Here is a 23,476-nt window from a genome sequence, read left to right on the forward strand (position 1 = left end):
TGGCACCACGCCTGCCTGGCAAGTGCCAAGTCCTAAATTCAATCCCCAGTACAAAAAAAAAAAAAAAAAAAGTCTATCACTTTAAATAAAAACCAAACTCCTCTGTAGAAAGAAATCACAGAATTTACCCCACAAATACTTACTATGCACTTACTATAGTAAAGCACTCTGATTAAGTTCTGAAAGAATACTAGTTAATGTAACCTCCCTTTGATTACACTGCTCAAAAATAAGAAGCAATCACAGGTCCTACCTGCATGGTTTCAGTTTCAAACTGTTCATACATATCACTCAGAACAGTACTTTAAGCTCTCAATCCACTGAGTAAGACAATGAACCAACTTGGAACTCACATGGAAAGTACATTTGTATTTACTTATCTTCTAGGGCTAGTAGGAAGGCACTCATAGGAATCGTATTTGTCTGTTTTACCTTTATAACCAACAGTGTGTAATAAATATTTCCTAACCAGGGTCGGGGATTTAGCTCAGTGCTTCCGCCGCCTGGCCTCGAAAGCACAAGGACCCTGAGGTTCGATCCCCAGTACAAAAAAAAAAAATTTCCTAACTGAACATCAAGATTCTAATCACGTTAAACTGTGTTTTAGGAACCAATCCCCATTTCCTTTTTCCGAACTGTTTTGCCATGAACACAGGTACATGCAGTCAAGACCACCAGTGAGACGAATACTGAACCCAGTCTCTAATCTCAAGGTCCTTGATGGGCTGTACAGGATTTGGTGACCTGCAGCGACAGGCACAGCCCCTCCCCACACTGCACCCCAACAGCCACATAAAATTACTTGAGAAACTACGATAAAATAACTAAAGACAGAGAATTCCAAGGCACCAGGGACAATGCCTACACAACCACTACACAACCACTGCCTGGCATGGTACTTGGCGCAAAGTAATACATGAACCGATAGTAGTGGCTGCACTTGCCAGGCTTTCTTTGGAATAACACATTTAATCCTCATAACAACCCTACAAAGTAGAAACTGTTCTTCCCATCTTACAGATGAGTTCAGTATTTACTGAACTCATTTAGCTATTACAAGTGAATAGGAGTTTTTCATACCTTATTTAATGAGTGGACCAAAATGTTTTTTGCTCCAATATCCCTCAAATCTCTTTCAGCATCATACTTTAAGTCATTGGAAACACTAAACCTGTCATTAAAAAAAGAGAAAAGAACAAATTAAATCCAAATTACATCACTAACAGAATTTAGGAATAATGCCAGGTCTTTTTTTTCCCTTAAATTCTTTTATTGGTAATTTTAGGTATACAATATATTTACGTTTATCATTGGGTGCTTGTACCTGTACATGATGTATCTTGGTTCTTATTTGTTCCCCATTACCTGTGTGCCCTTCCCTATTCATAAAGACTTTGTTGCCATTTTTTCCTTTTCTCATAATTTTTCCTTTCCCTTCTTTCCTTTCTCCTTCCCCTCCCACTTCCCCTACCTTTTTGGACCTTTTCTTCCTATTTCAAATTATCAATTATTCATTTTAATCCTTACACGTTCAGTTTCTGACACCAGAGAAACTATTCTGTATTTACACGTGTCCTATTTCTTTCGCTTAAGAGGATGGCCTCAATATGCATCCATTTACCTATAAATGTCTCTAGTTTCTCATTCTTTGTGGCTGAGTAGTACTCCATTTTATAACAAAACATCATCTTTAATCAGTTTCCAGTTGATGGGCACTTGGGCTGTTTCCAAGCTTTAGCTTTTGTTTTTCTTGGTACCGGGGATTGAACTCAGGACCTTGCACTTGGGAAGCAGGCGGTGGAACCACTGAGCTAAATCACCAGCCCTCCAAGCCTTAGCTATTACAAACTGTGCTGCTATAAACATGGGTGTGCATATATCGCTGTGGTATAATTCTTTTAATTCCTTTGGGAAGATACCCAGCCGGGGAATAGCTGGGTCAAATGGGACCTCTAGTCCTAGTTTTTTGAGGTATCTCCATACCGATTTTCACAGTGGTTGCACCAGTCTGCACTCCCACCAACAATGGAGAAGGGTTCCTTTCTCCCCACACCCCTGCCAGCATTTGTTATTGGTTGATTTCTTGATAGCAGCCACTCTTTCTGGGGTGAGGTGGAATCTCACTGTCAATTTCATCTGCATCTCTCAAATGACCAGTGATGGTGAACATTTTTTCATATGTTTATCTGCTGCTTTTACTTCGTTTTGAGAAATGTCTGTTCATTTCAGATGGCCATTTTTGAATTGGGTCTTTAAATTTGGGGGATCTGACTTTTTTAAGTTCTTTATATATTCTAGATAGTAGTTCTTTGTCTGAGGAACAGCTACTAAAAATTTTTTCCCACATTGTAGGTTGTCTCTTAGTTCTGTTGGTGGTTCAGTGCAGAAGCTTTGTAATTTTTTGTTGTTGTTTTTGGGTTTTGTTTTCTTGGTACTGGGGATCGAACTCGGGTCCTTCCACTTGCAAGGCAGGTGGTGGAACCATTGAGCTAAATCCCCAGCCCCCACACAAATTTAATAAGATGAGATCCCAGTTGTTGATTCTTTGTGCTAGGTTTTGTTCATAAAGTCTTTTCCTATGCCAATTTCTTCAACAGTTCTATCTAACTTATCTTCCAGTAAGTTTAGTGTTTCTGTTTTAATATTTAGATCTTTAATCCACTTCAATCTTAGTTTAGTGCATGGTGATAGATATGGATCTAGTTTTAATCTTTGGCAGGTTGAAATCCAGTAATGCCAGGTCTTTTAAATCCATTCCCACATGCCAAACTGTTCACAAATGAAGCCTTCCACAACCAGTCCCCAACACTTACCACAATGCTCTCTTTCTACTCAACAAATAATTTTCATAGATGATTCCTGCTATTGTCCTGCCTTTCCCTACACCAGCACCATCACCTATTAAGAAGCCAGCACGATCTCCATTAGGTAGGAATGTTTCATGTTGCTGAAAAAGAGAAGGCTTGTAACTAACCCTTCATATATTTTGATTAATCTTTCATACATAGATTCAGGAATATACCTACTCACCTTTTGTTACATAAATGGCATAAGGTTTGGCCTTTAGTAGTGTGGATACTTTCTATAGATTTACTATATATTCTTTCCTGCTACCCTCCCTTGCACCAAGAAATCTTTTTTTTTTTTTTTTGAGAGAAGGTCTCGCTACGTAGCCCAGGCTGACCTTGAACTCATGGCCATCCTCCTGCCTCAGTCTCCCAAGTGCTAGGATTGCAGACGTGCAGCACCATGCCTAGCTGCACCAAGAAACTGACAAACTGCTGAGAAGCCTTTCACACCCCTTTTGACACTAGCATAATCAAATACTAACATATATCACACCTAACTATGGGGGATAACTGCCTATGTGAATCATTACTTATTTTACAAATGGAGCATGACCAAAATCCAAAGCAAGAAAATTGCTTTTAATTCTATCTCATGTAATTTTTAAAGCCACTACAATACCCTACACAGCATGGTACACAGGCAGTTTATTCAATCACACCCAACACTGCAGGCAGTCAAACTGTTCCAGTGGGGGCAAGGAGGGGTCCATATATATCTATATCTATATCTATATATATAGATATAGATATAGATATATCTATATCTATATCTATCTCCATTCTTATCAAAGGAACACACTCCTAGCAATGGAATTGTTAGGTTGAAAGATATATACATTTTTAATTTTGTTCTCTATCATCTTTGATTTTGCTCTTTAAATTATTTACATTTTGGATTTCTCATGTAAGAGAAACCATGCAATATTTAACCTCTCCTATGCCTCATTTATTTAACTTAACACTGTGGTTTCCAGATATATCCACTTTCCTACAAATGACTCGACTTTATCCTTCTTTATGGCTGAATAGTACTTCACTGTGTATATATACATTTTTTTTATCCATTCAGCTGTTGATAGGTACATAGACTTTCAAAATTTACCTACTGTGAACAAAGATAGGCAGGTATCACTGCATTCTAAAATTTTATAGGTATTTCCAGTACAAAAATGTTATAGCATTCATCATTTCCACAAGAAATACACTCTGCCCATCTCATATATCGTCTCATTTTGTAACACATAAAACTTCTATAAAAACCACAATGAGGAAGTTTTCCATACAAGGAAAGTTTTCCTTTGAATTAAAACATTGTAAAAAGAAAAAAAAAATAATAATAATAATAATAATTTTTTAAAAACTACATTGTACGGGGGCTGGGGATTTAGCTCAGTGGCACCGAGCCTGCCTTGCAAGCACAAGGTCCTGAGTTGGATGGGGGGTGGGAGGAAGAGACACACTACTTTGTATAGACGAACACAAAACAGTAACTATTGAATGTAATTATGCACAATGCTTACCTGAGCTGCATATGTAATTGCCTCAAGCTGTAATGCTGATAACCAGCCACTGTCGATGGTTTCTTCAGAGATGGATGTTTTATACCAAACATCAGGAGGAGTGACACTGGATAAAGAACTAGTTTCCACTACAGCATCTGGATGACGCAGGCCAATTTTTACTAAACGAAAATTTTAAAATACTTCATTTATCTCATTCTAGTAAAATTTCTAGTTTAAGTATAAGACACTGCAAGAGTTTTCCTATGACACAGAGAGAACTATTCACTGTGCACTTCCACATGGGCCTGGGGATGTATCAAGCGAGAGAACACTTGCCTACCATGCACAAAGCCCTGGGTTCGATCTCTAGCACCACATACACACACAAAAAATATTCTTATTAACTATTAAGTGCTCCATAAATTTGACTAAAATGATTTAACAAACTATATTCAGCTTATACAAAAAACTGCTGATGGGGGTGGTTAACTCAGTGGTTCTGCCACCTGCCTCCCAAGCGCAAGGTCCTGAGTTCAATCCCGAGGTATCAAAAAAATAAAAATAAACCTTGACCTTCCTCGAAAGCGCAAGGTTCCGCATTCAATTCCTGGTACCCCCCTAATATATAAAATAGATATAAAAAATATATATATAATGTAATAAAGTATATTTTAAAAAATTAAAAATCTTGCTGACAAAAACATCTAGTTTGGGCCGGGGATTTAGCTCAGTGGTTTCGTTGCCTGCTGTGCAAGAGCAAGGACCCGAGTTTGATCTCCGGTACCAAAAAAAAAAAAAAAACAAGCTCATAGACCCGCGTTCAATCCCCAGTACCAAAAAAAAAAAATTTTTTTTTTAAATAAATAAATAAAATCACCAGGGCTGGGGATGTAGCTCAGTGCCAACAAAACAAGTACACAAGTGTGTATTTTATTTTAATTTTTTGGTACCGGGGATTCAAACTTGGGATCTAAATGCTGAGTCCTCTGCACTTTCACCTCAACTATAAAACATGAATGAGGTCTATGTTGTCAAACCTTGTTTCTCCCTTTTCTTCCTCTACCTAGATTTTTTTAAGGCAGGCTCTCCCTAAACTGCCCAGGTTGGCCTCAAATTACATTTGGCTTGGCCTTAAATTTATTTGACTGATTGATTTTGGTGATAATAGGGTTGAACTCAGGGCCTTTTCATTGAGCTACATCCCCAGCCCTTTTTTATTTTTAAATTTTTTTGTTGCTATTTGGTTTTTTGAGACAGAGTCCTGCTGTGCAGTCTGGGCTGGCCTTGAATTCAGAGCAATCCTCCTGCCACAGCCTCCCAAGTGCTGGGAGCATAGGTGTATTGCCACGATGACAGGTTTAAAGTACACATTTTTATACCTACAATTTGCTGAAGATAATTTTATTACCAGTACTTATATAAGCAAAATTAACTCAAAACAAAATAAAAACCGACCCTCTTTAGTCTTTGTTTCAAAGACTTCAATCTGAAAGTTCTAAATTTGTATAGGAAAAAAATTCAGTAAAACCTGAATGTATTTTTTAAACATTAGAGCTTAAAATGCATGACAAAACTTCCCACTTGTCAAATGCCGGTGTACACAGGGTTGCTATGTCCCCTCAGGTAAGTATACAAGGGAGAATTATTTAAGTTCAAGAGGAACCCAGAAGTCTTTTGTTATTCTGACAGATCTCAAAGACATACATTTTATTGGCATATACTCTGCATAGGTTTCAGCATGGCCCATTTCTTCTTCATCTTCCTCCTCTGGTTCATCTTCCTCTTTTACAACCGGAACCTTCTGTAACAGAGAAAGAACAATCAGTTCCGAAACCAGAGACCGGAGGCGCAGCCAGCACGGAGGAAACTCTCCTGCGGGAACACTGGAACTGCCCACCTTGGACTGGAAGGCACCACTTGTGTGTTCCCTCAACTCAGGTCTCACTTTGTGGCTTCCCTGCTTCTCAATGGCAACCTACTCTGTCCCTTACACACAAATGTCACCACAGAAGCCACTCCTCTGCAGCCCCATCTCCCCTTCAGTACTGCCTCCCTACGCTCCCTGTCTCTCTCCCTTCCAGTTGCAAGAACAAGCGGAGGGGACAGGAAGGTGCCAGGGCCTCTCTCCAGCTCACACGTCTCCCTGCTCTTTAGCTCGCCTCCACCTGCCTTCTTTCTCTCAGACCCTACAAGCACAGGACAGACTAGGTGACTGGAGTTCAAGGCTCTTCTGGAGCACAGAGATTCACTTCACACTCCTATGTCTCCACAAAACAAGTACACAGAAGCAGCCAAGGGATTTCCCCTCAACCTCAGCGGTCTGGCAGAAATGGAACACTGGCAAAAACCACACCGAGACAACACGGGTAACGCAGACTACCGCTGGCGAGCCCAGGGAATGAGTGCCACACTCACGTATATCCCCTTTTTCTCCATGGACCCTTACAGGTGTAGGAATGGGAGGGATCAGAGAGCAGAAAGACCCTGATCACACATGCCTCTTGTCATGCCCAATAAAGCCATCAGGAACCCATCAGGTTCAGAGAACTAGGCAGAGAAGCTGCTATAAAACCCAGCAGACAAGACGGGAGGAGGAAGAGGACTCAGTCCAAGTCTTCAGGGTAAGGCAGGCTCCCTTCTCTGGGGTTTACCCAAGTCCAGATCAGAATGTGCTAGCACAAAGACGCTTGACACACATGGAAGGAAGGAGAATAGGAAGCATCCTGAGAGTCCTGAGGTGAAATCCCAACTCCAAATGGTCTCAAAATGAAACCCAATGTTAGACACTGGAGACAAAATGGGACTGGCCAGGGAAACAGATGATACCATATGCTGTTATATCATTCTGTATCCTTGGGACAAATTAACTAAATGCTGAGTCCTCTGCACTTTCACCTCAACTATAAAACATGAATGGGGTCTATGTTGTCAAACCTCGTTTCTCCCTTTTCTTCCTCTACCTAGATTTTTTTAAGGCAGGCTCTCCCTAAACTGCCCAGGTTGGCCTCAAATTACATTTGGCTTGGCCTTAAATTTATTTGACTGATTGATTTTGGTGATAATAGGGTTGAACTCAGGGCCTTTACATTGAGTTACATCCCCAGCCCTTTTCTGTTTTTAAATTTTTCTTTTGGTTTGTTTGTTTTAGAGACAGGGTCTTGCTATGTACTTCAGGCTGACCTTGAACTCGTGGCAATCCTCCTGCCTCAGCCTCCCCAAGTGCTGGGATTACAGGCGTGCAGCACCACACCTGGCCTCTGATTTTAATTTTGAGACAGGGTCTCACTACATCACTAAATTGTCAGGGCTGGGGATTTAACTCAGTGGTTCCGAGGATGGCTGCTTTGCAAGTGCAAGGTCCCAAATTCAATCCCTGGTACAAAAAAAAAAAAAAAAAAGATACATATCTAAATTGCCTATGCTGGACTCAAACTTGTGATCTTCCTGCCTCAGCCTCTCAAATAGCTGAGATAAAATTAATCATGTGCCAACATACCCACCTTCTACTTAGATTTTCAGAAAAATCATTAGGGGTAAAATTGAAGGATAAATTTAGAGTACTGAAGGGTCACAAAATCCAGGCACCAGACAGGGAGTATTTCTTTCTTTCTTTTTGGTACCAGGGATCGAATTTGGGTCCTTGCGCTTGTGCAGCAGGCAGCGAAACCACTGAGCTAAATCCCCGGCCCAGACAGGGAGTATTTCTAAGCCAGAAGTATGTGAACTGGCAGCCAACACCAAGCTTCAGCTCAAGGAGTAGCAATGAGAGCAAGCTGGCACCTGGGCAATGATGCGGTTTATGAGTTTACCAGCTGAGGAGTGTGGGGCCAGGGCTGTTAGGCCCTATTTTTCAACAGAACCTGGAAATCAGGATTTCTTGTACCCACAAAGTATTCAAAATTCCTCCAAACACCGCAGGGCCCAAGAAAATGCATCTGTTTACATTTCTTCAAGAAAAACGCACGGTTAAGAAAACCAACTTCTAAATGCTGTTGGTGTACAACCACTAAGTAAACCAGATGCTGCTGGTATCTGCTCTTCTGGTGCCCACTGAACACCTCAGGAACAGGTCACTGGGCCACCTCTATTCCATGTTCCACGTCCATGTCCACACAGTCTTTTGGTATGGTCAAGTACAAACAGCTACCACTTTCCTTTTCTCATTCTCCTGTGCCCTTTTCAAATCCTCTACCCTAGCACAGCAGGATGCGGTGAGGCACACCTATAATCCCAACACAATGGCAGGCTGAGGCCAGAAGGGTCACACATTTGAGCCCAGCCTGGGCAACTCAGTGACTGAGACCCTGCAGGATGGGGACACAGCTTGGTGTGAAAACCCTGGGCTCCATTCTCAGTACCATTAAAAAAAAAACTCCCCTGCAATCCCCCAGCTCAGTCCCTTGTTACCTCCCTTGTAGATTACTAAGCCCCTAGCAGTAGCTGCTAAGCCCCATCGGAGGTCTTTCCCTGTCCACTCACTCACAGTTGGCTCTTTTCGGGGGCTACACCAGCCCAAAGTTCTTCAAGCCCAGCTCAAGAGCCCGAATCTTCTGCTGCCACTTCTAGCACAAACCAAGGATCCCAGCTTACCTCACCTAAGCACAGCTGCCACTTCCTCTATGCCTGTTAATGCTGTGGCGCCCTTCCTAAAATGCCTTCTCCAAATTTCTCCAGTTAAACCCAGCTGCACACAGCTTCCAATGGAAACCCACGCTTGCAGAGGTCTCGCTCCCTCCCAAGCCCTAGCCTGCACCCTGAGCATTGCACTGTGCTCTCTGATCTGCTGCGCATTCATGCTTAGTCCACCAGGCTGGGAGAGTTGGTGTCACTGAAAGGGGAACTGTGCAATAATCTTCTTATAAAAACCCATTACACCAGTGTTGTCCACAGAGATGTTAACATTCAAAATCAAACTGAAACATGCTGCATTTCTAAGAAAAATTCCCTTAATTTTTTTTTTTTGGTACTGGGGATCGAACTAGGGACCTTGTGCTTGTGAGGCAGGTGGTGGCACCAACTGAGTTAAATCCCTGGCCCTTGACCCACTATTTAACCTTGGGTGGCCTTGAACTTTGTTCTGTCTGCCTCTGCCTCAGCCTCCAGAGTGCTGGGATTACAGGTGTGCACCACCACTCCCCAGCTTTGTTTGCTTTTTGTTTTTGTTTTGGTACTGGGGATTGAACTGGGACCTTGTAGGCAGGCAGGCGAAAACACTGAGCTGAAACACTGAGCTAATCCGTGGCTAGTTTTTGGTTTTTTGAGACAAGGTGTTGCTGCTATATTGTCCAGCCTGGCCTTAATCTCACCAAGTAGCCCAGGCTGGCCTTGAACTTGCACCAATCCTTCCTGCCTCAGCCCCCAGAGTGCTGGGATTATAGGAGTGTCCCACCAGGCCCCACTTCAAGTGTACTTTCATACTACACAAAAATATAGACACAGATGTTTGAAACTCACCATGGTTGGGGAAAAACTCCTCATTTTCATGTCATTTATCCATATTCTTGCCACTTCTTTATTAGAAGACTCCTTCTTCACTGTACCATTGCTTACATCAGCTGGAGGAGAAATCAATTTACATTTTTTAAAAAATCTCAACTTCTTTGTCTACTGTTTAAAGATTCAGTGATATTTACCTACTTCACAAATCAAAGGACATCAATCTGCCTGCTGTTAGAATTAAGCATATGCATTTACAAAAAAATTAACTTTAGAAAATAACTCAAAAAGGAAAAGTGTGCAGGGCCAACAAATTTGAGAAAAGCACATTAACCAGAACTATTTGATGGTTTAACACAGACACAAAAGCCAGCATTACTTTGGGACACTCCACTTGGCTCACTGAAACAGAAAAACAAGTCTCTTCAGATGTGATGGTACTAATTTTTCAAAGCAAAATAATTATTTGTAGAAGAAAATCAATTTGGGAACTTTTCATTTCCCTTCTGTCCTCAGAATGAAGATCCAAACAATGAACTCTTTCTTCATCAGCAGTTTTCAAATAATTTTTAAACGTACACCTAGAACTTTAGGCTCCAACTATCAACTGAACTAGCACTGCCTGACTGCACGGCAGGAGAGACAGGAGCCTGGAGCCGGGCAGCGAGCCTAAGGATCCCAGAGGCCTCCTCATCCCAGAGTCTCAAGAGGCCAGTATGCAGGAAGCTACCCTGAGGGAGAGAACATCTGGACTGATCAGCATCCAAGATGAGCATCTGGGAAACCTTTCACTTGAAGTCCAAAAGCTGTAGGATTAATTAAAGTCTTAAATACAAAGGCCAGCACACAGATGACCATCTGTGGAAGAGCCAGTGATTAGTTTACAGAGTTTTAAGATCAGCTCAACTGAGAGATCAGAATCCAAAAGAAACTCAAAGGGCCAAGGGTTCCAAAGGGACAGCCCACACAGTTAAGAGGTAACCTTGCTGTGTGTAGTTTTATACATTCAGTGTCCTTATTTCAGTAAAAAGATGAGGCTGTCTGCCAATGCAAACCTTTGTTTATTTTCAGCATTTACTTACCATCTTTATTTTTCAGTACTAATCTGACAGTTTTCCAGGCATCGACAAGGATGCCTGGCTTGCAGCCTGTTACCTGAAACTCCGAAACTGACTGCGGGAGAGCTTACTGTCCCAGAAAGCCCACAGTCAGTGACACTGCTGTGCTGCTTCACTTAGCTCTCCAGCCTCTCCCTGCAGTGGCTCTAACTTCTCCTTTACCTTGGGAAGGTGCAAGAGAAGGGAGACTGAAATGCTCAGCATGCCTAAGGCTTCCTATCAAATCCAAAGGTCCAAAAGCAAATCATCTCCATCAAGGGCCACCCGCCCATGAGCAGTCAGAGCCACTACGGATGGTGCCCTGCACTTGGCCAGGTCAAGGCACCATCCTGCACTCCAAGGCAGGAAATGAAAAGCAGTTCCCAGACAGCGAAAATGATTTCCCAACTAGCACTTAGCTGCCAGGATACACTCAGAACAATGACCTTGAGATAAAGTACAGCCCCAAGGGCACAAACTATGGACCCAAACATAAAAATCAGATTATCTGAAATTTGTAATTACATCTGTCAATACAAGTAAAGTCATTTCTCACTCATTCCATTAGAATGCCCCAAGCCCTATAAAAGAACATTACCACTTCCAAGCAATCAATTCTGCCACAAACTTATATACTGTCCTACATCAGGTATTAAAACCTAACTCCCACAATTAGGGAAGTAAGCAAGTTCTTTGGAAGGAGAAACTGTCTCTTCAAAGTCTATCACCTGGCCAGCCCCGGTGGTGTACACCTGGAATCCCAGCACTCAGGAGGCTGAGGCAGGAGTATCACCGTGAGTTCAAAGCCAGCCTGGGTTACATAGTGAGTTCAAGGCCAGCCTGAATTACAAAGTGAGACTCTGTCTCAAAAAACACACACAGCACAAGGTCCTGAGTTTGATCCCTGGTAACAAACTAACACACACACACACACACACACACACACACACACACACTCTCGCAAAAACAAAAAACAAAGTCTATCACTTCATTCCCAGCGCCTTGGTGGTACACATATACTCATGTCAATCGTCAGGAACATAACACCCTTTACAGCTCACTGTGCCCTCATTCTAGTCCCTTGATCCCAAAATTTCAAAACATCTGAACATAACTGACCAAAAAAATAAAAACCAACATCCATCTGCATGCCAAAACTGTGAAATAAAACACACAAGAAAAAGGATAACTGAGGTCAGAATTGGTATCTCCAAACATGCTGACCACAGGACTGCTAGAAACAGATTCAAGCACTCTTTAACTCAAAGGAGGAGAGAAGCCAAGACTCTCCCTTTTAGAAGTTGTTCACATTTCAGTCTCTAAAACCGTGATGCTGGCGTGGTGGAACACGCCTGTAATCCCAGCACTCAGGAGGCTGAGGCAAGAGGATCTCAAGTTCAACTCCAGCCTGGACAACTCAGACAGACCCTCAAAAATACAGAGGGATGGGGATGGAGCTCAGTGCACTGGAGACTGAACCCAGGGCCTTCACACTGAGATACATCCCCAGTCTTTTTACTGTTTTAGTTTGAGACGCGGTCTCCCTAAATCATCTAGGCTGCACTTGAGCTTAAAATCCTTCTGTTTGAGCCACCCACAGAGATAGGATTACTAGCGTGACCACCTAACCAGCAAATTACACGGTTTAAAAGAGGGAATGGGCTGAGCCCGTGGCACTCACTTGTTTGGCACTCACTTGGTTTTTGGGGGTTTTTTTGGTACCAGGGATGGAACTCAGGTCCTTGCGCCTGCGAGCTAAATCCCCGGCCCAAGACCCCAAGACCCGTTGCACTCGCTTGTAATCCTAGCACTCTGGGAGGCTGAGGGAGGAGGATCACAAGTTCCAGCCCAGCCTGGGCAACACAATGACTTAGAAAAGCTTGAGGACCAGGGATTTAGCTCAGTGGTTCCGCCAGCTACCTTTAAAGCGCAAGGTCCTGAGTTCGATCCCTGGTACCAAAAAAAAAAAAAAAAGAAAGAAAAGCTTGGGCACAATAATAAAAGGAGCTGAGAGCCAGGAATTTAGCTCAGTGGTGCCACCACCTGCCTCCCAAGTTCAAGGTCCCAAGTTCGATCTCCCTAACAAAAAAAAAAAGAAAAGAAGCTGGGTGTGGTGGCCCATGCCTATGATCTCAGCACTGGGGAGGTTGAGGCAGGAGGATCACCATGAGTTTAAGGCCAGCCTAGGCTACATAGTGAGTTCAAGGCCAGCCTGAACTACATAGCAAGACCCTGTTCTCAGAAAAAAACAAAACAAAACAAAGACCATCACCAAGAATATCTCTGGAGAGCTTTTTTAGAAATGCAGAAGTTTTTGCCCCATCCTGAATCAGATTCTGCTTTTGAGCAAGATCCTATGATTCACCGGCACAGAAAGTATTAAAAAATTAATTTAAAGGATTAAAAAACACATTAACTGCTTACTCACAATATATAAAACTAACATGATCTCGTGACATTAATGTAGATACTCAGTAATCCCAAATACTTCATTTCAAAGCAAAATGCTCCACCAACACCTCTCTCTGCATCTCTTGAACTGGGTACATACTTTGGACGCAGAGCAAGGCAGGCAATGCCTCTTTCATGCCCAGCTCTTTTAAGACACAAGGAAACCCTCAAAAGACTGTGACATAGTTTATAAAAGACAAATTTTCTGCCTCTGAAAACATAAAGACTTACTAGCTGCTGTTGCAACTGGCTGAACAATATTAGCAGGTGGCTTCAGCTTCATGAGTTCATTCAGACTATTATTTTTTAGTAGATCCTTTAGCTGAACCTGGTCTTTTGAAGGTGCAGTGGTCACAGTGTTCCGCACTGCTGGTGCTGACACTGAAGGGCGGGTGTTTGCAGTAGTCTGGATAAATTTTGTTAAAGTGATGGTCTGCCTGTTAGTTGTTACAGGTGGTGTTTTAGTCATTACAATTGTAGATCCCAGGGTTGGAAGTTGATTTATTTGATTCAACACAAATGTTGTAGTCGATGGAGGCTGCTGCTAGGGAACAAAACAAAACAATCAAATTTCTTTACACACAAAAAATGTGAAAAAAAAAAAAAAGTTTCCTTCTCCAATGCAGTCTATATCCATAAACATAATAGGCCATTAAAAAATCTAAACTTGATTTTATTTTTCCCTATGACAATTCATTTCTAATTTAGGGGTTTTTTCCCAATTTTTACTTATTTATTTTGAGACAGTCTTGCTAAGTTGCCCAACTAACCTAAAACTCACAATCCACCCAGCTCAACCTTCCAAGCAGCTGGGATTACAGGCAGGCACCACAGTTCTGTCTCTAATTCAATATGATTACCTGTAAATTACCAAGGTAAAACCTCATTTTGAGGGCAAAAAAAACAAAAACAAAAACCTTACTTTGAGAAAAACAAAGCAGAGTAGTGTGACATTTCATACAACTACTAAGGACAAAAGCGTAAATGGAAGCTATCCCAAGCAAACTGTGAGGTACAGTAATCCTAAATGATGATGGTTAACAGGAAGAATTTCTTTTGGGTTTTTTGAGACAGGGTCTTGTTTTGTAGTCCAGCCTGGCCTTGAACTTGTAGTGATCTACCTGTCTCAGGCTCCTGATTGCTAGGATTATAGGTATGCACCACCATGCTCGTCAAAAGAATGAATTTCAGGTCGGGGATGTAGCTCAGGGGCACCATGCCTGCCTGGCAAGTGCAAGGTCCTGAGTTTGAGCCCTGGTACCACCAAAAAAAAAAAAGGGAATAATTTCAAATGCCAGTACTATCCCAACCAGACAATTCTGAGCCAATCACTTAAGCAACTGGAGGGCCGAGTTCTCTTGAGGCCTATTTTCTGATTTTAATATTCTGTGACTCCTAGCTGGGTGTAGTGGCAAATGCCTGTAATTCCAGCACTCAGAAGGAAGAGGCAGGAGGATCACCATGAGTTCAAGGCCAGCCTGGGATACACAGTGAGTTCAAGGCCACCATGAATTACACAGTGAAACCCTGTCTCAAAAAAGAATTTTTTTTTCTGTGACTCCTGTTCAATGCTTTGTTTGCTATCACACAGGCTACAGCAAATTTAGAACTTAACAACCCAGCCAGCTAAACTACAAATATTGATAATAATGTGGGTGCTACAGGGCCTAAAATACAGACACAAAACATTTTCTTTTTCGTTGGTAGATAAGGTAGAGTAAGAAAAAACTGACAACAAAAAAAGCCAATGATTTTTTTGTTTTGTTTGGTACTGGGGATCAAACTCAGGTCCTTGCACTTGTGCAGCAGGCAGTGGAACCACTGAGCTAAATCCCTGGCCCAAGCCAATGTTAACTGTAAGTACGACTGAGATACTTCTATAAACTTAAGTCTATTTCTACTTACTTTCTTCCTCAAACTGTTTGTTTCTCCATGACCTCCTACAATAAGAATTTTGGGGCTTTCTATTTATCACATTTAAATATCTTAACACAAATTATCAGAAAAACTTTTGTGTGGTTATCTTTTTGTTTTGTTTTGGGGTACCGGGGCTCGAACTCGGGTCCTTGCACTTGTGCAGTGGGCAGCAAAACCACTGAGCTAAATCCCCGGCCCATTGTGTGGTTTTTTGAGACAGGGTCTCAGTATGTAGCCCAGGCTGGTCTCAAACTCACAGCAATCCTCCTGCCACATCTTCCTGAGTGCTGGGACTACAGCCACGTGCCACCACACCCAGATAAATTAATAAATTTTACCACAAGTATGTAAAATAATTTTACACCACTAGGCTTCAGTTAATTAGCCATGCTTAAGGTAAAGTCAGGGGAACTCTATATGAAAAGCTCAATTACAATCACAGAAAAAAATTATACATATTGGGCCGGGGATTTAGCTCAGTGGTTTCGCAGCCTGTACAGGTGCCAGGACCCAAGTTCAATCCCCGGTAACAAAAAAAAAAAAAAAAAAAAAAAAAAAGAGACAACAGTAGGATATCAGGGAAGTAACAAAAAGCAAACCTAAGAAGCTGAAACTATTCCTTACTGAAAGGCTATTTTCCTGCCACAATCTCAAGGTATTTCAGGAGCAATGCCAAATCTGAAAAATTCTTACCCTCACATTTAACAGCGCAGGAGTGGGTACCGTTTCTGTTTCTTGTTTAACAGTAACTGCAGCTTCTGCCTCCAAACCTAGTTCTAATGCACCAAATGGCACCGACTGGAGAGAAATCATCAGAGAAAACACCAGTGAATTCTGTTTCCAGAACAAGAGTTGTAATTATTTCATTAAAAAAAAAAAAACGGGCGTGGTGGGCACACCTGAAATCCCAGCACTCAGGAGGCTGAAGCAGGAGTGCTGTGTTTTAGGCCAGCCTGGGCGACATAGCGAGCAAGGCCACCCGGAACTACATATGGAAACCTTATATCAAAAATTAAAAAAAAAAAAAAAGGGCCGGGGATTTAGCTCAGTGGTTCCATCGCTTGCCTTGCAAGCACAAGGACCCGAGTTCGATCCCTGGTACCAAAAAACAAACAAACAAACAAAAAATTTTGGACTAAAGCTGCATCTCAGTGGTAGAACATTTGCCCTATGGGCAAGGCCTTGAGTTCAAATCCCCAGCACCACAAAAAATAAAAAGACAGGCCGGGGATTTAGCTCAGTGGTTCTGGCGCCTGCCTTGAAAGCTCAAAACACAATTTTGCCAAATGTTACTCTTTGCACACTCAACTGTTTGCAAACAAAAGCGTTCATGAACTGAGAGTACCACTGGATCTGGTATTGGTGATTTCATATTTCAGTGGTTTTTTTCTTAAGGAAAAGCAGTATCTATTTTATTTTTTGGTACCAGGAATCGAACTCAGGACCTTGCGCTTGTGAGGCAGCCAGTGGCACCGCTAAACTAAATCCCCAGCCCTCATATTTTAGTTTGAATGTAAAGTTGCAGAATTGAGTTTTGGAGGGTTTTTTTTGTTTTTTGAGAAAGGAAGGGTCTTGCTACACAGTTCAGGCTAGCCTTAAACTCACTGTGTAGCCCAGGCTGGCCCTGAACCCAGGGTGATCTTCCTGCTTGAGGCTCCAGAGTGCTGGGAATACAGGTGTGCGCCACGACGCCCACCTAAAATCTTATTTCTGTTTGCAAACTCCACCTGACAGTGAACACGACTGCGGACATCTTTCCCACATAAACATGAACGTAGCCATTTTTTCCAGAATTGCGGAACTACTTAAATTTGTGAACCAAGGTACCACTGTATGATAATCTTTGAAAGCCTAAAATCTCTGCAAAACTATGCTAATATCAGAATCTTATTTTTCCTTTTAGAGAATATGGGGCCAGGGATTTAGCTCAGTGGTTTCACCGCCTACTGACCTGAGTTCGATCCCTGGTACCAAAAAAAAAAAAAAGAGAGAGAGAATATGTATAGTGAAGTCACAGAAAAATATTGTGACAACCATAAAAGAGATAATGACCCTCCCACAAAAACTCTTCTAAATCAGGTGTGTCCAACCTGTGGGCTGTAGTCCACAGGCAGCTCTGCATAGGTAGCAATGCGGCCCCACAATACCTTAAGCTGTTAACATTATTATGTGATCTTCAGTGATATTAACGACCTGGTCATGCAGCACTTGAGTGCAGAACCTATAGGCAATAAAAGAAGGCTGTGGAGGCAGGCACAGTGCACCACTAGCTCTGCCTCCTGTGCCTGCCACACAAAGTCCAGTTGAAGCCCATGTGTATCAGATGTTTCAAGAGTTTGTCAGGTAACACCTGCCTACATATGTGTGCCTGTGAAGTTAGGTGTTTTATTGTTAGATGTGTTAAATTTTCTTATTTGATTATTAAACTTAGGCTTGTGTTATTTCATAAAATAATTTAATAATTTTTTTTAAAACTAGGGAAAAGCGCCTGCTGCACAAGCACAAGGACCCGAGTTCAATCCCAGTACCAAAAAAATAAAAATAAAAATAAAAACTGGGCACAGTGGCCTATGCCTGTAATTCCAGGATTCTGGGAGCCTAAGGCAGGGCAAAAGGATTGCAAGTTCAAGCCCAGCCTGGCACCTTAGTGAGGCCTTCTCCCAAGATAAAAAATAAAAAGGGCGGGCCCGGGATTTAGCTCAGTGGTGTCGCCGCCTGCTACACAAGAACAAGGACCTGAGTTCGATCCTCGGTACCAAATAAATAAATAAATAAATAATTTAAAGGGCTGGGAATATAAGCTCAATTCTCAGTATCCTAAAAATTAAATAAATAATGAAGTGACACATTTGTTACTTACGTACACCGACTACATCATATATTTTATATGCAACCCAAGACAATTTCTCTTCACTCAATGCAGCCCAGGCAAGCCAAAGGGGCAGAATATAACAATTACCATCTTATGTTTATATATATAAAAATCATACCAAAGCATTGCAAATATCTTCTCCCAAATGAAGACAAATATTCAAATATTCAATAGAATAACATTCACATCTATATTAAAAATTAAGATATAGTATGTTTTTATACATGGGAATTAAAAATTAAGTAAGAGCCCTACTGTTTCACAAAGCCTTTAGGAAACTTACCTGCTGAAGTGCAGGTGTTGGGGTTGGAGTTGCAAGGCCCACATCTCCATCAATATCAAAGAGGTCATTCGGACTAATTCCACTCTCACTCAAAGCAGCAAGTAGCAAATCTTGCCCCGGTTCCACCATCTTTAGAACAAAAGATTAAATATTAACAAAAAACTCTAAGTGAAAAATATTAACTCTCCTTTAAATAGAAATCCAACATTTTCTACCAGACCCATTCATGCAATATTTATGAAGAATTTGCTACATGTCGGGTAAAGAGGATAAAAGCCAATCTTTGATCCTGGGAAGCTCACACTAAAGTGAGGATAGAAACTGAAGTATGTAGATTATAGCAGGAGGACACCTCTACAAAACTCTAGGTACGAGATCAGAGAAGGGAAAAGTGAACTTTACTGAGATAGAATACAAAGATGCCGATGCAGATGCGTCTCAAGAAAGAACTCACCAAGACAAGAACCTTCTGGACAGTGTATTTAAGCCCATGGAGGAATGAAAGAACGCGCCGCTCTTTCAGAACTACGGCTAGAGTAATCAACGTGGTACAGAAGCTCAGAAGAGAAAGTACATGGAGGAGAGGAAGAAGATACCACTCCCAAGCCTTGTCCATCATTCTAGAGCGCATCGAATGCTATGTGTAATGCAGGTCACTAATGGTTTCCAAACAGCAGACTTGACACAGATTTGTGATTTGGAAAGATTACTCACGGTAGTGTGGCAACAAACTGAACAGGTTCAGAGTAAGACCCAAAGCAGGAAGAGAACCTGGAAAACTGTTACAGCAGTCCAAGAGACATGGAGTTAGAATTGCAAAGAGCAGAGAAAGAAAAGGGAATGGGTTCTGAGATGTTTAGGAAGAACCACCCATCCAACGTAGTTTAAATAAAAGTAAATCAGGGACGGCCAGGGATTTAGCTCAGTGGTTTCGCCGCCTGCTGCGCAAGCGCAAGGACCTGAGTTCGATCCCCAGTACCAAAAAAAAAAAAAAGTAAATCAGGGGCCAGGGATTTAGCTCAGTGGTTTCACCACCTGCTGCACAAGCGCAAGGACCCGAGTTCGATACCCGGTGCCAAAAAAAAAAAAAGTAAATCAAAAAAAGCATGACTTCATGGATCAATGATTAGAGTTATGCCAAGAAAATGAAAAACTGGAAGTTGAACACAGGAGACCTGAAGAATGAATTACGTGGAATTTAGAGGGGAGGAAGCTAATTTAGAAACAAGTACATTTTAGGTTGGAGTTTTCCAACTATAATCTCAGGAAGCAGACCAAAGTATTCTGTCAAAATGAATTTTTACCCACTTGGAAGGGAACAATATTTAAGAGAGCATTCTCAATTTTAACTTTCCTCATTAATTTCTTTGAAATAACTGATTTACACATATAAATATGTAAAATCTGACTACTCCAAAAACTAGTTTCATGTTATTAAAAAACACCAATTTCCAACTGGTCCATCTGTTTTCAGCCTATGTGACAGAATTAAACATCAGTGTGTCACAATGTCTTCTGTAAAGGGTGTTAGCCAAGAGAATCCTAACCATGACTTCTAACATGCAGGAAAGTGTTTTTAGATGAAAACAAGATATCTAACAGAGAAACCCTCTACTATGTCCATGCCACGTAAGTCTCTGTACCATTCAGGTACAAGTTAGAAGTTCTAACAGAAACATGAATGAGTTTAAGGTTGAAACCACAGATATCCAGAATGAAGCTGAGAGGGCCGGGGATTTAGCTCAGTGGTTCCACCACCTGCCTTGCAAGGGCAAGGACCCGAGTTCAATCTCCGGTACCAAAAAAACAAAAAAAACAAAAAAAAACACCTACCAACAACCAACCAACCAACAGAATGAAGCTGAGGGCAGAACCACTGCTTAAATAGATGGGAGGAAGGACCCAAAGGTTTCTCCAAAGTTTTTCAGAGAAAGGAAAAGAAGTCTAAGAGAAAAAAACATTTCAAGCAGGAAGAAAACTGACAGTGACACCAAAACTGACACAGTGTTAGGCTCCTCACACATATTACTATATTTAACTACAAAACCACCCTGAGATAGGTAATCAAATTTGAGAGCTGGAAACTGAACCTCGAAAACATCAATTACCTGCCCAAGTTCACCCAGACAAGGAGTGGTAGACTCTAAACCAGTGATGCCAAACCTTTCAGAACTTTCAATAATACAAATAGCTCGCTGTGGCATGCAGGCCATGGGTTAGACAACTCAAGCGCCCAAACCCCATGAGGTCTCTTTCAAGTAAGTAAAGCTGATATTAGTGACGTACAAAATGCCAGACTGAGATTAAAACTCAGGCAGATGCTGGGGATATAGCTCAGTGATAAGAGTGCTCGCCTAGCATGCACAAGGCTCTGGGTTCAATCCTCAATACCATTAGATAGAAGAAAAGAAAAGAGGAAAGGAAAGGAAAGGAAAGGAAAGGAGAGGGAGATAGGCATGGTGGTGTACGCCTATAATCCCAGCGCTTGGGAGACTGAGGCAGGAAGACTGTCACAAATTTGAGGTCACCCTGGACTACAAATGAGTTCAAGGCCAGTCTGAACCATATGGTGAGACCATCTTAAAAATCTAAAAACAAATTTAAAAACAAAACAAAACAAAACCAAAAAAAGAATGAATAGCATCACTGGGCAGGTTGGTGCACACTGTAATCCCAACACTGAAGGTCAACCTGAACTACACAACAAAACCTGTCTCAAAAAAACCAAAAAATAAATAGAATAAAACTAATGAGAGAATAAAGTATTACACTGCAAGATGAAAATATTACAGTTTAAGGAAACTAGGTGAGAGGAGACAAACAGGAAAAATGTTCCCACAGAGACTTAAAGTTAATTCATTTTTCTAACAGGCACATATATGTGATCATACTTTACAAATTATCCTAGTACACAACACAAATAAGTAAGCCAGGCATGGGGACACACACCTGTCGCGCCAGCACTCGGGAGGCTAAGGCAGGAAGATAGCTGCGAGTTCAAGGCCAGCCTGAACTACACAGAGAGACTCTGTCTTCAAAAACAAAAATAAAAACATCCCAACCCATAGAATACTTCATTTCATATAACCAATGACCTGGGGTAGGGGTGGGGGTCCTGCTTCTCCTACTATGGCTAATCTTCACCTAGATTAATAAAACCCCAGGGCCAGGGATTTAGCTCAGTAGCACCACGCCTGCTCTGCAAGCACAAGGTCCTGAGTTCAATCCCCAGTACCAAAAAATAAATAAACACTGGAGGGCCAGGGATTTAGCTCAGTAGCACCACGCCTGCTCTGCAAGCACAAGGTCCTGAGTTCAATCCCCAGTACCAAAAAATAAATAAACACTGGAGGGCCAGGGATTTAGCTCAGTGGCGCCTCGCCTGCCCTCCAAACACAAGGTCCTAAATTCAATCCCTGGTACAAAAAAAAGGAAATACTGGAAATTATTTATACTTGAAAAGGTCCATTTCTAGGGCTCTGCATTGCACCTGGATAAGTTGAAGGTGCTTAAATGACGACAAGGGCCCCAGAGGTGGCAGTGGGCAACAAACACCCAGCGTGTGCAGCCACAGTCCCCTCACTCTCCTGCATGGACACCATCCGGGAAGCCAGAAGTACATTTCTTCCATCTGTACTAAGGGCTGAACCCAGGATCTCCTCTAGCAGCCAGGGCAACTTAGCACGATCTTGCCTCAAAATATATTTAAACAAATTTTTAAAAGGGATGTTGCTCAGTATAAAGACCCTGGATTCAATCTTTAGTATCACAGAGAAAGGGGGACAAGTTCTTGTTTTGTTGCCTAGACTGGGCTCAAATTCCTGGGTCTTACCTCTTGCCTCAAACTCCCCTCTGTGCCCAAAAGTATGCTGTTTTAAATGAATTCCAAACTGCAGATCTGGAGGCCAATGGTGTGTATCTGGGATAAAACCAAGCCTGTCTAACTATACTCAAAAGTACAGAAACATCATTTATTCATAAAATGCAAATTCACTGAAAAGTATTAAATGAATTCATGAGTGGTTTTTGGTTTTTTTGTTGGGGTTTTTTTGTACCGGGGATCGATCTCGGACCTTGCGCTTGCAAGGCAGACAGCAGCACCACTGAGCTAAATCCCCGGCCCTTGTTATTTTTGAGACAGGGTCTCACTATGTAGCTCAGACTGGCTTCAAACTCACAGTTATCCCCCTGCCTCAGCTTCCTGAGTGCTGGGATTACAGGTAGCACCACCATGCATGGCTGAGATCTTTTTAAAATATATTTTATCAATGAACATCAAAAGAACATAGATATCATCATGGAAGGAAAGAATTTGGGGACAAAATTTTTTGATGTTCATAGGAGAAAAGACAGCAACAATTATAAGTAACACTATCAGCGACCAGCTCAGAACTCACTGAAGAATCCCATTTGACCCAGTCATTCCAAATGTATTCATACACCATGTATCCAGATTATCACAGGTCACAGAGAATATTATAAATACATACAACTTTTACTTGTCAACTAAAATAATTTGATATTCTCCGACCTGAGTAGTGATCTAGTAGTGACAATATCTACAAAAGACACTATCTACAGGGCCGGGGATTTAGCTCAGTGGTTCCGCCGCCTGCCTTGCAAGTTCGATCCCTGGTACAAAAAAATAAAAAGACACTGTCTACAAGCTCATAATGAGCAAGATTTTCATCTTGTATACATATTAGACACAAATGAAATCTAGAGATCCTTTCAGCCCCTTGGACACAAATCCTCCACTTACTCTTTTTGCAGGGAGAAGAGATAAAGAAGGAAGACATAGCCTATTCTCTAACTCCACTAACCAAACAATAGCTTTTAGGTGTTTTGTTCTTGTTATTTTGTTAAATACAGGCTCTCTGTGAATTCCAGGCTGGCCTCAAACTCCCAGCAATCCTCCTGTGTGAGCCTCATGAATGCTGGGATTACAGGTATGCGCCACCACACCTGACAAATTTTGTTTTGTGACAAGGTCTGGCTGTGTAATCCAGGACAACCTTGTACTCACTACACAGCCCAAGCTAGCCTGAATTCCTGATCCTCCTGCCTCA

At 41.8% G+C, this 23,476-nt stretch overlaps 1 protein-coding gene across 6 annotated transcripts in view; it reads right to left on the reverse strand.

Annotated features, from left to right (window-relative positions):
• Sbno1 (strawberry notch homolog 1) overlaps positions 1-23,476 on the reverse strand; it is a 60,344-nt gene that overhangs the window by 31,148 nt on the left and 5,720 nt on the right. For 3 of the 6 annotated variants that reach the window (XM_004843944.4, XM_013071834.3, XM_004843943.4), the window contains exons 2-9: positions 18,408-18,536; positions 15,946-16,050; positions 13,567-13,879; positions 9,806-9,906; positions 6,056-6,152; positions 4,370-4,530; positions 2,814-2,947; positions 1,081-1,171 (exon numbers count right to left, since the gene is read on the reverse strand). In XM_004843944.4, coding sequence (XP_004844001.3) covers positions 1,081-1,171; positions 2,814-2,947; positions 4,370-4,530; positions 6,056-6,152; positions 9,806-9,906; positions 13,567-13,879; positions 15,946-16,050; positions 18,408-18,536 — 1,131 coding nt within the window. The remainder of the gene's footprint in view (positions 1-1,080; positions 1,172-2,813; positions 2,948-4,369; positions 4,531-6,055; positions 6,153-9,805; positions 9,907-13,566; positions 13,880-15,945; positions 16,051-18,407; positions 18,537-23,476) is intronic. The other 3 variants (XM_004843945.4, XM_087198495.1, XM_087198494.1) reach the window with 3 other exon arrangements.

Source organism: Heterocephalus glaber, unplaced genomic scaffold (assembly GCF_053883595.1).
Source record: "Heterocephalus glaber isolate CG9 unplaced genomic scaffold, H.glaber_assembly_v1.0 deba00001687, whole genome shotgun sequence".
In the NCBI taxonomy this organism is placed as follows: Eukaryota; Metazoa; Chordata; class Mammalia; order Rodentia; family Bathyergidae; genus Heterocephalus; species Heterocephalus glaber.